The 14895-nt window shown below is 38.8% G+C and overlaps 1 protein-coding gene across 34 annotated transcripts in view; it reads right to left on the bottom strand.

Annotated features, from left to right (window-relative positions):
• CADPS (calcium dependent secretion activator) overlaps nucleotides 1-14895 on the bottom strand; it is a 353066-nt gene that overhangs the window by 69433 nt on the left and 268738 nt on the right. For all 34 annotated transcript variants that reach the window (XM_072127688.1, XM_072127689.1, XM_072127678.1 and 31 more), the window contains 2 exons: nucleotides 12184-12340; nucleotides 3554-3695 (listed from right to left, as the gene is read on the bottom strand). In XM_072127688.1, the coding sequence (XP_071983789.1) occupies nucleotides 3554-3695; nucleotides 12184-12340 (299 nt within the window). The remainder of the gene's footprint in view (nucleotides 1-3553; nucleotides 3696-12183; nucleotides 12341-14895) is intronic.

Here is a 14895-nt window from a genome sequence, read left to right as displayed (position 1 = left end):
ACTTTTACAAAGTTAATATTTTGCCAATAAAGACACATGAAAACGTCTAAAGATCAGTCCCCCCATTCTCTAAACTGAAAGAGCAGTCTAATTAGGACACTCCCCCACTAGTAATCTGGTGATAGAGGTCCCTTAAGGGTTTGTCCAGGTTTAAAAGACTGATGTTATAGATATCTCACTTTTCTGCTCCGATCTAACATGTCACATCCTGTCACAACTGCTATAATTGTGCATGTGCTGCTGTCTAATACTGCTCTCAACCTAACACCCATGAGACCGGTGAAACAAGGACCAGTAATAAAGGGCGATGTTGTGCGGGACCGAAGGGGAGGAGAGACTTATACATAAGATCCTTTGTTATTTTATATCAAACCTTAATGCAGAACCCACATTTTCTAATCCTGGCCTATAGGGATGAGCGGACCTGAATCTCAATGTTTTAATTTTTGGGCCAATGATGAATATTGCGGGTTTTGGTTCCCGAATACAGACTTCAGAAGTCCAGGTTCAACAAAGTTAACACTTTAAATGCCTCTAGCAATGAATTTAATTGCCAGCAGTGTGCAGGCACAAGCCATTTAAAGGCATAGCACCCACGATTAGTGCCAACCTGTTTTTCAAGGTTTGGCCAAACCCACCTGATTGGATTCGCTCATCCCTACCGGCCAATCCACTTAAGGCAAATGTAATACCTGCTTCATAAAAAGGTGCAGTGCTGCTTTTTAAAATATACTCTATCCTGCAAAAAGTTTGGGTACTGCCACAATATTTTGGGCAAAGTCCCAAAAAATTGGACAGATCTGTGAAATTTTGGGCAGAGTCAAAAATTTGGGGAGAAGTACTGTACAGTAATAAAGAATGATGTCTTGCTAAGAGCATATGAAGGTTCCCAAAGATGGGGAGATGTCCTCCTAACCCTTGGTATCAACTAGATATCTACGACCCTATAGCCACTCACGGACATTTATACATTACAACTTATATTCCCTATGCGAAATTACCTCTTTCTGCATCTACAGTCTGACCAAAAAAATTACTAGAATAATACATCAGTAATGGAAACATTCCAGGTGCTGGTAGGTCTACAATACTTGTATGATACATTGACATCAGATTTGGATAGAGAGTCAAGTACATATCACATTACAATATTCTAATCAAAGTTCATGTTAATATACTGAACACATTCCTTTTATATGCACAGGGTACATCTTACTGCATGTCTGAGTTTTTTTTAAGTATTTGTACACTCTATAAATGTATTGGCTTATAGAGGAATAAGCTCTTTTTGGAAATTTTTGAAAATTTTTGAGAACCCAATAGGACCTACATTAGAAAGTAAATGGGAGGGCATTCTGCACCCAATTTGGATACTACCTAGATAAATGTACAGAGGATATAGAAGCTTGATTGGCATTACGAGCTACAAGGGAAGACTCTCCAATGTTTTCCTTTGTTATCGACTCTTTTTGGGGACTCTTTAGTGTGGCGCTTTTGTCAGAATATAAAAGCACACTCATTAAGATATACATAAGCTCATGAATAACGCCCATATGTCTCCTCATTGTTTGGTGCTTTAAGACATGTTGAAATAAATATGCTTTACGGTCTTCAAAGATGTCTAAAACACAACACAATAAGAACTTGGATTTCATTTTTCTTTTCATCCTTATTAAACATTTTTTTTTAAAACCAAAGAATGTAAAAGTATTTTTATTTATCAAATTTGTTTATCAGCATTTAAACTCTAACTATAATATATGGTTCACGTAGATCCAAATTTCTTTGTTCACTAATTCCTTTGGCATGTCGAGTTAGATCGATGTTTCATCGTGTCATGATTTCTGTATTAGGAAATAATTACATTTTATGAAATAATATTTTCTTACAACTCTGTAAGAAATTGTCTATTTATGCATAGGATAGACAATTGGGTGCTAGACTTTCACCAGTCAAATGAACCCTAATAGGATGGTTTTGGGGTGTGTAGGAACATAATCTCAACATAACCTCAACTCAACACAAGAAGTTGGGGATCTATCAAACACTAGCACATTGGGCCCATATAGCATCACTAAGTGTACCAGTGTATAATGCTGCCCCAAGCCCCGCCTCACATCTCGGGTCGGGTCTCCTGATAAATCCCGGCTGGTGGCAGCACAGTGCTGTGGACCACGGTTGGTTTCACTTCTATGCCAGGTTTTACCTGGCATAGAATTTCACAGGTTAGAATTGAACAGGTGAGGGCTATCCACTTTAGCCCACTGCACGGCCCGGCACCTCCCCCCTTATGCCCAACTTCCGTAGAGGGCAGAGAAGTCTCAATTCAGTTAACTACCGACCACCTCAGGAAGGTGGAGGCAGGGTAATAATAATAAGGAACGTATGACCAGAGAGAGATGGTACATTTAGGTCAAGTGCTGAGTGACATAGTGATGCTCAACTGTTGAGTAACCCCATAACAGTGACCATGCAGGAAATTTAAACCTAGTCCTATTTAATTGATTGGTTGGACATTCCGATATAGGAGAGAAATCTTAAAAGTATAAAAAGAAAATATAAAAGACTAGAACAGAAGTGCCCACCAATAAGATGCTGATGTAAGATATTGGGGCTCATTTACTAAGGGTTCGCGGACCGCATTTTCGTCTGGTTTCGAGATGATTTCCGATTTGCGCCACATTTAATAGGGTTTTTTGGCGCACGCGAACGGATTTTGGTGCAATCGCGCCGACTTTCATGCAGCGCAAATCGGGGGGCGTGGCCATCGGACAACCCGATGGATACGGACTACACGCGGGATTTAAAATTCAAATTGTGTCGCAAGACACGCATATACAAGCACTGGGAAGAAGAAGGTGAACTCCGGCGGACTTCAGGGGAAGTGACAGATGCAGGAAATCGGGCACATGAGCTACGTGAATCGCGCTGGACTTCATCTTCGTCGGACTGTCCAGATCGGGGATCGCGACAGGACCGGGTAAGTAAATTTGCCCCATTATCTAATCATCTCTAGAGGCACCTTGCTAGACATGAGTATAGATGTACCTTATGTCTGTAATACTCAATGACATAAAAACACACACGCTTTAACAACATTAATATGTAACACAGTGAATAGAATGAAATGCCCAACAATACAAATAAAAGTCAAAAGATGCAGGTCCAAACTTTACCTAGAAAATATCAAATTGGATAAACTTCATACTTTTACATGAAATCTGACTTTCAGATTCTAAGGATCTATTGAACTACATGAATGAATTTGTATCAAGCAGATGGAATGTTGATGAGGTCCCATAGAGATACATATATCAGGGTAAGAGAAAATTACTTACAACATAGTCTTAGATATTATTACAGTAAAATATATAGAGAACACGAGAAATACAATGACTCTCTGCTTTGTTTTTTCCATTAACATAAAGAATGTAACATCAAACGCAGTTAGCAGACACTTTAAGACTGACGGAAATCACAAACAATTATTCCCATTTGAGTAAGAACTTCCATCCATCTGCTACAAACTCCATTGTATCAAAGGGTTCCTTACTTTACTGGCTCCCACGATTCACGCTCAAAGCCCCTGTGAATTGATTGTGCAATTGAAGACTCCATGAGGTCGACATATCTGACGACAAGTGGAGCAAACAGGTCTTGGAGATGTTTGTGGAATTTTCCATTGCATAAGTTATCTAGAATCATAAGCATATCGGAGGATTGTTAATCAGGAATTCAGATTTACTAAAAAAAATCAACATAAAATATGGTCACTGCTCTTCCCAAGTGATTTATTCAATACAATATCAATGGATTTAGACCAACAAACTGCCCCCAACCTAAGTTGGTCGGATCACTATGATGTCCTTCCGTATTCTGCAAAAGTAAATATTTCCAAGCTGTTAATGACCTGTAAGGGGTCAAAGGAGCGTTGAAGAGAGATAATGCCCAAGTCCAGGTACATTATTACAAAACTTGGTGGCAGGTAGCTTATAATGATGTATTATCATGTGACTCTTCTCCACCCCCTTTGGCTATTTGCATACAATGTTTAAAGTTCTTCTTCAGTCTCAATCTTAATCTCCTACAATATTATTGGACATCATTGTGATCCTGGAATCCTTCTGAATAAAAGGTTGGTTACAGCTTCTGGGCCAAAATCCTAATGACAGGTTCCCTTTAAAGCTTATCAATTATAAATTCCCATTAGACACTTCCTAAAGCAAAATAAACATGTGTCAATGTTCAATTTTATAGTTCCCAATAATTAAATGGGTCAACTCATGAGTTTATTTTTTGGTTTTACAAAGCTACAATAGTACAAAATAACAAAACAGTAACAAAAAAGTCACTTTACCAATCCTCTGATGCTCCTGTGCCTTACTCGTGATTGGCATCTTACCATGTGACCACAGCGGCCAATCACGAGCTGTGCCACTGATATGCCATTCCGGTCAGTTAAGTTTTAAACAATGATGTGTTGCCTTAACATTTGACCACTGCAACCAGCTGCTGGCCACATAGGTGACCTAATCGTTGAGAGTGGAGACCTCATCCCCGACAGAAGTCGAGTATCTGTAGAAATTAAGTACTGACACACTTCAGTTCATCAATGAAGCTCAGCTTGTTAAGGAACAAGGATGCACTGGCTTGCAACTTGATTGGTTACATTTTAAAGAGGTCCAGTTACATACCTGCCAACTGTCCGAGATCCTACAGGACAGTCCCAAATTTCAGGGTCTGCTCAACTGTCCCAGACACTGGGAGGTATGTCCTCTGTACACAGAGTTGAATGCACTGGTGAAGCAAGGAGCCTCTCTGACGGCTCTCCACACTCCCATTTAGCCTCTACTGTGTGCCATCGGGAGGTACGCAGTTACATCTCCAAACATGTTTGTTTTTTAAATACTAGTATTACCCATTAAATAAAAAGTCTGGAGAATTTTCTTTCTCTTAAAATTTAGGAATCAATTGACAACTTGGTCAAATAGGTGGGTTAGTATGCATACATGTCATCGGTGATTGGATAGCATGAGGCTGTGAAGGGACACACCCCAACAGATTCATGAAAAACAAAGGAACGGAACAACACAAGGTTCTAAGGAAAAAAGTTTCGAAAGTTTTGCAAAATTTTAAATAATGTAGGATGGATGGTAACAATTTTTGTGTTAATTTACTGCTTATGAGCCTTAATGTGGTTATATCATAAGAAAAACCTGCCAATAGGAATGTTCAGCTTACCTTTAGTAGTTATGCCTCCTAACCTCAATAGCTGACTACTCAATTTAGCTAAGGTAGAGACCCTAAACCCTATATGTATGAATTATTAGATGTATAAATGAGGAACAATCAAGACTGCTAAGTATTTACATTAGACAGGTCCTGGGGGGGGGGGGCAACTAATGGGACCCGTGAAGGGAAAAATAGGAAACCAGAAGCCCTTTAAACCACCCTAGAAGTCTTGAACACCATTTTCTTCTACAGGGCTTCCTGGATGGACCTCCCATTATGAGCTATTTATCCTTTCATCAATAAATTTATTAGATAGGAAAGTCCTCTTTGACCAATTCTATTGATTATGCGACACATAGATGGCATATAATGATCAGCCGTTATCTTTACCTCTGTACATGAGTGGTACACAGCCAAAACACTGACTCTAATGAAGTCTAGACTAGGTGCTAATTTGCATCATGCTCGCTCCGGGGCACTACTGTTATTTTAACAAGTGGCGACAGGGATCATAATACAAATGAAACTTGTCTCTAATCTCATTTGCATTTGTTATTCTGGGGTTTATTTGTGTCCTCTTCCAAAACCCAGTATAGCACCCAGAAGGTGCTATGTGTAGCAAATAAATATACTGTACATTGACAGTTCCTTCTTAAATCCAAAGGTAAGAACTTATAGTAGTTAAAGCTTTATAGCAGCATTCCAGCACACCTTGACTCCGGTCAAGTTGTCAATTCATTTCTACATTTTAAAGAAAATTCTTCAGATATTTTATTTAATGGGTAGCAGTAGTATTTAATGGGAACCTGTCACCAGGGACCTCATTTTCACTAAAGACAGGTTACAGAAGCCAATTACAGCTGTATAGGCTTTTCTGCTTTCTCTAAGTATTTGTATTACAATATAATTGCATGTTATAACTTCTCTTTCACCCTGACAGAATCCTCTGTGTAGTCCCAGGGGTTGGCTTCGGTTTGGATGCATTTCGGAAAACAACATGTGACTTGTCTGTGCTGTAGACTGCTCAGCTCTCAGTCCCCACCTTTGTGCTCCTGTAAATCTCCTCCCTCCAGCTCCTCAGAGCTCACAGCTGGCATCAGTGGGGGAGGGAACGAACTGTACAGGAGCACAAAGGTGGGGCTGAGAGCTGAGCAGTCTACAGAACAGACAAGTCACATGTTGTTTTTTTCCAAAATGCATCCAAACCAAAGCCAACCCCTGGGACTACACAGAGGATTCTGTCAGGGTGCAAGGTAAGTTATAACACACAATTATATTGTATTGTAAGTACTTAGAGAAGACAGAAAGGCCTATGTGCAATGCAGGTGTGAAGGCCTCCTGCAACCTGCCTTTAGGGAAAACTCATTCTCTATGACCAAGGTTGGAGTTTGAAGACCTCTAAGAGCTACTTGTGTTGAATGGGTTCAGCTGAACCCTCTTCCATTGCTGGTGCTTATCGCGGGTTTTAACTCTTTAAATGCTTCTTGCAAAAGTCACCATTTTGGGGAGATTTGTGCCAATGGGGACTTTGTCAGCAGCATTTAAACAGGTCACACTTGTGATCAGTGCCAGCACAAATCACAGTTGTTACTGGTAGGGGTTTGCTCATCACTAGTGGTTGACTAGCTTCTATGACTCATGGGGGGCGGGATTTATCATGGCTTGTACGCGTGGAAACTTGTGTACAAGCCGTGATTTAGTCATAGCTGGGAATTGGGACTACTCTGCCTTCTATAATGATTAGGCGGGGATGGGGAGGTGCCAGGCCATGCAATGGGCCAGCGCAGGGCGTTTTCTGCCCTGCACCTGCACACGGTCTATAGCCTTTGCAATTCTACAGCAGGCCCCATGATATTTCTTGTCTGTAGAAATATTGCCTAATACAGCTATGATGGCCACCACAGAGTGACGGAAGAGTTTTCTAGATGGGTTAAAGGTTGTTCTACCTCCCTACTTGAACACAGTTGACTTACTGGAGCACGTGTCAATCATCCACCCTGTGGCTCCATTCATTGTCTATTTGTCCGATAAAACCCACCAAAATCATATTTCAAAAACAGGGGCATTTTTGTAAAACTATGATTTGCCCCTACTCAGCACATCATTCCTTCCTTTCCTTCGCCCTTACAATGGACATTGAAATCAGTCTGACTGAATCCACGCCTCAACAATTACTTTGTGATACTATCATTAACATATTACTATCCAGCAAAGGCTTTTTTTTTTGTTGTTTCATTTTGGAAATCCATTTACATAATCAACGATACAAGTGTGAAATGTTAAGTAAATCGGGGGTGGGGGGGGGGAATCCTAAAAAGTCACAGATGTGTTTTGTTGCAATAAACCGGCTCTATTTTTCAGTATGTAATGCAAGGCATAATTTAACAAATCATTTAAATTAGACATATTTTGGGGAAAAAAGCAATGGTTCTGAAAATTGGCTTCTGATACTTTCAAGACAGCAGGCAAAAGGCAGCAAATTATCTTTAGATTAGCAGATGGCAGATTTCTTAGTGCAGCAAATACTACCCGTTCCTAGCAGTCTAGCAGATGGAGTTGCTTAGGAGAAAGGAGGATCCTGTATTTCAAATCCAATAATTTGAGGTCGTTGTTAGAGGCCACACATAATTGGCCAATTTACAAATATATTCCGAATTTTTTTTTATAGAGCTTTTTATAAGAGAGCTTTCATATTTACATGTAGTGCAAAACGTTTACCTGTACAGAAGCGAGATCGTATCCTCATTGGTAATTAATCTTGTCATTATTGTCATTGTGCAAATATTTGGATCAGTGTTTGGAGCCGGTGTTTATCGAGACCATATACACAAAAAACCCAGATCACAATGGTATTATGGCTTCTATTAATAAGTAAATCGGATGCTGTGTCTGGGAGGAATCTAACAAATTGCATTGATCCAGTAGGGCACTTACCACAGTAGAGACTGGGATATACTGATTGATGTTATAAGTACTGGCAGATTTGTTCTTAAGTTGAATTTGTATGTAAGTCGGAACTGTAACTGTAAGTTTATAATTGTAACCCCAGCCAGAATTTTTTGGGATTTTAAAAATGTTGGGTTGCTGATTATTGTAGCCTAGGACTAAAGTACATTGAATTACCAAAATCCAGAGGTCCGTTTGTAGGTCGGGTGTTCTTAAGTAGGGGACCGTCTGTATTATAATTTTTTTTATTATTACCATATATACTCAAGTATAAACCGACCCAAGTATAAGCAGAGGCCCCTAATTTTACCACAAAAACCTGGGAAAACATATTGACTCGAGTATAAGCCGAGGGTGGGAAATGCATTGGTCACAGCCTCCCCAGTATATAGCCTGCTGGACCCTGCCCCATAGTATATAGCCAGCACCTGCCCCCCAGTATATAGCCGGCCAGCCCATATCCCCAGTATATAGCCAGCCCCCTGCCCCAGTATATAGCCAGACCCCTGTCCCAGTATATAGCCAGCAGCGGGGGAAGCCAGAAAGGTGAGTTTAGATTTTTTTTTTACTCAAGTATAAGCCGAGTATATATGGTATATAAATATGAATAAAAATAAAACACAGGCAGTCCCCTACTTAAGAAGACCCGACTTACAGACTACCCCTAGTTACAAACAGACTTGGATGTTGGTAATTTACTGTACTTTAGCCCTAGGCTACAATAAACAGCTATAACAGTTATCAAATGTGTTTGTCATAAAGCTTTATTGCTAATCCTGGTTCTTATAACAACCCAATATTTTTAAATTACAATTGTCAAAGAGACCAAAATATTTTTAGTTGGGGTTTGAAAATCCAATTGTCACTGGGACAGATTTTTTTTTTTCTGGAGCTACAATTATAATATATACAGTTCCGACTTACATACAAATTCAACTTAAGAACAAACTCTAAGAACCTATCCTGTACGTAACTCGGGGACTGCCTATAAAAATATTTAGCATTATAATTTACATTTATTAGGCATGACAGGAATGTTTGATTTGTTTTAAAATGGCAAATGGAATAACAGAGCCCTGCCATTCTCTGGCTTTATCGGCTGTTACACTGTCGTCCTTTCCCCCACCGTGCCCTCAGCACTTCCTTCTTCCTATGCCTGCTGTAATCTCACACAGTGGGAGGGGTAAGTGTTCCTACACAGGGTAACAACCCGTGTAGCTACATCATAGAGGGTCTCTTGTAACACCCTGCCCAGAGCCCATCTGACTGGCATAATTGCCACTCTGCTCCTGTTTAGCACCCCCCCTTCCTCTGCCTGATGTAATCTTACTGTAGCAAAGGAAGTTTCAGCACACAGTGGTCTAATGCTCCTGCACAGTGTGACAGCCTGTGAAGTCACAGCACGTTGGGGCTTGTAACACCACCAGAGTGCATCTGCCTAATTAGCATAATTGTAAAAGTTGATTTTAGATGGCAGGCATTTATCACAAATATAAGAAGATTACCACAGTCACAGTACCTAGATTCATGGGTAAGTGCCCCTGATTTATCATGATGGACCTTTATGATAGATTTGCATTAATGGATAATTTCAATACTTTCGTTATCAGTTTAAAAAAAAAAATCTTTATTTAAATATTTTATTAATACAATAAGTAATTATTAAAAATAAATGTGGCTCTTACAGTCAGCCATTGATGTTCATGGCTGGCATGTCACATTGGAAGTTGCATCTTAGATTTGAAGAGGACAAATCTGCCTCCTATTCATTTTATGCTTCGGCTTCAGAAAAAAACCTTCAAGTGGATTCTGTGTAAAAACTTCTTTTGATGAATGGAGGCGCAAACTCAACAGCTCCCGGAACTCACTTCAAATTTTGCTCCAGTCGGAAATATTCCCGGAGGGCAACGTTGTCTGATCTGTTTATTCTAGCCTTAACCTGTACCATATATCATTTGCTCCTAAAGTAGCCATGTCATGTCTGTATTTAGTTCTAGAGAGTTTTTTAGCATACAATTTATTTTTAAATTACTTATTTGGTTAGAGTCCTAGAATCTCATCATCATTCTACGCATCGGCCCGGCTTTACCCTGTCCTTCCTGCACATGATTTCTGCAACAAGCTACAATCTGGTTCTCTACATTCTAGTATCAAGCCTCAGGTTAGATTTTGACTGCAGTGCCAGTAAACATGGACAACACCTTATCACTGGCAGGGACCAAAGGGTCTACTGATGGGGACTGCCACAGGGACTACCGGAGCTGCTACTGGAATTTCACAGAACCTTTAGAAGAAGTTTAAATTATCAGCTGAAATTATTGCAGACATTTTGCAAAAATATTTAGCAGATTTTACATATTTAGTTTTGGATTATTTCATAATTTTATAATAAAAAGTATTAATTGAAATATTTTTACATTAAATTATCCCATTTTCTTACTTTATTGACATATGTTTTCCTGCCATAAGAATCAGTGAACTGCTTGCGTTGTATCCTCCCTCAAAGGATTAAATGAAGGCATATAATCTGCATCACAAGTTACTTTTTACTGCCAATATAGGCAGTCCCTTGGTTATGTACAAGGTAGATTCTGTAGGTTTGTTCTTAAGTTGAATTTGTATGTAAGTCGGAACTGTATATTTTATAATTGTAACTCCAGCCAAAATTTTTTAGGTCTCTGTGACAATTGGATTTTAAAAATGTTGGGTTGTCATTAGAACCAGGATTAACACTAAAGCTTCATTACAGACACCTGTGATAACTGTTACAACTGATCATTGTAGCCTAAGGTTGAAGTAGAGTAAATTACCAATATCCAGAGGTCCGTTTGTAACTAGGGGTCGTATGTAAGTTCTGACATTGCCTTCACATTGCCTTGAGATTATTCATGAGTCCCACAAGTACTCACTTTTACTCTATATACTTCTGCTCTATGGCCTTGACTATTGCAAGACAGCAGGGAATTAGTAATGGAAGTCAAGGGATTTTCTCATTTTTACGCTATCTATTGGCTTGAGAAAGGCTTCGGATGAAGCCGAAACGTAGCAGCTTGGGAATAAACACCACTTGAATTATTCCACCATTTTGGAGTGCCATATGAAGATGAAGTCTTTTAATAATTAATTGAAACCTTATAATTAGGCTAAAAGAAAAAAACATCAAAAATATAAAGAGAAATATATAGTTAAATGTACATACATGAAGTCCCTGACATACGTTGTTCCACCTTTCAAACAACCCCTAGTTACGAATGGGGATCTCACCAACGAAAGAGTCCATGGGTAATTTGCACTGGAGTGATCCCCATTCATGCAGCCTCCCGTGTTTTTTCCCGCAAGCTGCTGCTATCTGTGATAACGGGTAACCAATCGTGATTGTGCCAGTGAGATTGCACAAGCGTCCCTGGTTACCTGCAATCTCTGATTTTCCACTATACAAAATATACCAGTTCCGACTTACATACAGATTCAACTTAGAGGACAGCTACCACCAGGATGAAAGACTGTATGAAAATGAGCCTTAGGCTCTATAAACCCCTATAGTGCCTGGAGCCCCTCAGGCTCATTTGCATACAGTCCATCATTCTGGTGGTAGATGCCCCTTAAAGTAGTTCTTCAGTCATAGCAAGTTAGGCCCTATTCACAGAGATAGAGCCTAACTTGCTGATCCATGGGGGTCTCTACGCCGGGAGAGGAAAATTACAATTGGTGTTCAGTATGCTAATCTTAATCAATTTCCCCTATTTATTTATTATTGCAAAAATAATCTAGTATAATTTTACTAAACTATAATTAATACAGAATAAAATTTGTACCTCCCAAACATGATTGTATGCGATTAATGACTAAAAATCATATTTTTTAGATTTTAGGTTTGTGAAAATTTACACAGTTTGTTTTTGCTTCGAGGTTCATGGCTATTGGTTATATATCTCTGTGATTTTAAAATCAAGGCATCAAACCAAACTTTATGCTAAAATTAAACACTAAAAATAAAATACATACAGTCAGTACGGAGAAAATCATTCAGGAGCTGAAACAACGGAAAGCTGTCCCATGTGTCTGGTGGCTGCACCTCCAAAGCTGCATCCATATCCACCGCGAAGAGGGAGAGGAACGTTTCTGCATGTTCTACCATTAGGTCTGACCACCAAGCGAAAGCCTTCAGGTACGATAAAAAGAATATTAAGAAAATTAAAATCAGTTTCTGAAAATTTCAAGATGAAACATCCCCCCCCCCAAGATTCTTATAATGCAAAAGGGTCAAAGAAAATCCCATTGTAAAGAGAACTGTAATTCTAAGGGGAAAAAAAGCCAGAAAATTGCTTTTCAAAAAATTCTAAAAATATACATGTTCCCTTTACAATGCAAATCAATCTGAGGTCATGCTCAGAATTCAAGGTTCAACCAAATCATTCTGTAGTGTAGAAATTTGGGAGATCATCTTGAGTTTCTTCACTGAACTGTTTTTTTTTTTAATAAAAAAATTATTAAAATATTATGATTAAATTAATTCATCATTGAATTTTTTTTTGTATTGTATTGGTTTAAAAAATTTGAGAGTATATAAAAAAAAATGTAAAAAAAAACGTCAGTGAAATAACTCAAATTCATGCTCATGGGAATTAAATTAAAGTAGAGAAATTGTTTTGATCAAAGTGCCATTCACATCGTACAGAGCGGAGATGTGAATGTGTTTCAGACGCATGCGTGTTTTTCCATCGTTTTTGAGAAGAGCATGCAGAATGAGTGACTTGTCTATTCTTGTACACTTGTCTGGGAGTCAGACAAAATGTAAAAATACTCAAAGAAAAAAATGTATCCTTGAAAGTCTGATAGGACCAGAACACGGTTTCAGTTTTTCGATCTAATAGGTAAGTACCGGAAGGTGCCAAAGACATGTTCATTCAGTAAAATAGCCAAGACGAAGCTCAAAACATAAGTCTAATAATATTGTACATTCCTAAAGATAGAGCTATAATCTATGCTACTGTTTGCTATATTTAAGGCCTCATGCATATGAGGATGAACATACAGGCCCCATTTCAGCCGAGTGGACATCGAGTGGCCAACTTTTCCACCACTGATATCTATAGGAAATGAGCATCCATGTCGCAAATTGGGGCAAGAATTGAACCTGCTCGGCACACACCATAAAAGACTGTAATTGCGCACCCAGCTCATAAGGTTGTGTGCAAGAGGCCTTAAATATTTTTTTTTTTTTAATTACCAATTCAATTTTTTAAAACCGCTGAATTTATGGTCACTTACCTTGTAATGAGTGCACATATAAAATATCTGGAACCTTCTGCTTCTTTCCCTGAAGCCGCCTATCCTCTACACATACAACTATAGACTAACGTATCTATACCAAAAATCTAGTAATAATCAAAGACCACCGTAATTGACTAAAAACTTGGATTTCTGTGAATTTATTCAGAAGGACTAAACCTGGCCATACACATGTCCACTGATGTTGGTGGAACTAGACCAGGTACTCAACTCACAAAGTCATTGGAGGGCACAAAAACAAGGTTAGTGCTTTTCTCTATTACCTCCATCCAAGATAATCGAACATATCAGGCTTGGCACAAAAATCTACTTTTATGGCCAGCTTATTTTTTCATATAGACTGGTCCTACTAAGATACCTTTAAAAATAACTGATGTTATCATAAGATGCCCAGCCAACGTGAACCATAGGCCCACTACTGCCAACGGTGGAAATTCTTAAGACTACAAAATGAACAACACACAAAAAAGAATATTCGATCTACAGTATAAAATTCAATTCAGCTTTATTATACATTATTGTAGCATGTAAAGTCCTGTAGCAAATCCAATAAGATAAAGGGCTCAAACGAACAACCGGACACAGAAAACTGGTTCCCGAGATGAAGGCGTGAACCGCTGAAAAGTGCATGGGGTGGTGGTTCAGCACGATTCATACATGGCTAAGATGCTTTAACCATTCATTGGGGCACATTTACTAAGATTGTGGGAAACTGCACTAAAAGTGCTCTGCCAGTGTATGGGTGTGACTGATTCATTAAGAACGTGCGCCAGAAATTATGAATCTGTCGCTTCCCTGCACTGGCCCGACAGAGTTCAACAACTTTTTTGTGGTGCACCTTTAACAAAGGGAGTGCAACAGACTTTGCATGTTAAATCTGGCGCACGATCCAACTGAGCACCGACTTTTGCAAAAAGAAAATGTGCAAAGTCCATCAGAAAAGTGACGCAAAGCCCTTCGTAAATGTGCCCCATGATTTATTCTTTGAATTGGCTTTGAACAGATTTTACAAGAATGGTGAAACACCAGTTTATGCAACTTTATTCAATTGGGCTGATTGTCCATCCCCATGTATGCTTACTTAGTTGTTTATTAGCTTTGCACTGCCACTTTATAATATAAGAACTTGCACCAGTTTTTGTGTCAGGTTGTTCCTTTGAGCCCTTTATCCTATTGGATTTGCTATGTGGTTTTAAGTGTTTTACAAAACTGTATAATAAAGATGAATTTATCAATATACTGTAGATGGAATATTCTTTTTTGTGTGTTTGCGTTCAATGTCAGTGTTGCATTAAATGGATATGATAGATACCATAAAATAATTCAGTATGGGGTTTGCCATAGCCAGAGAGAAAAGTTATACCCTAGTCTTAAAACAAAAAGTTTAAAAAATATATATTTTTAATGATTTTTTTTTGATAGTGC

Source organism: Engystomops pustulosus, chromosome 10 (genome assembly GCF_040894005.1).
Source record: "Engystomops pustulosus chromosome 10, aEngPut4.maternal, whole genome shotgun sequence".
NCBI lineage: Eukaryota > Metazoa > Chordata > Amphibia > Anura > Leptodactylidae > Engystomops > Engystomops pustulosus.
The sequence above is the reverse complement of the archived record's forward strand: the minus strand, read 5'-3'. Positions and strand labels throughout refer to the sequence as shown.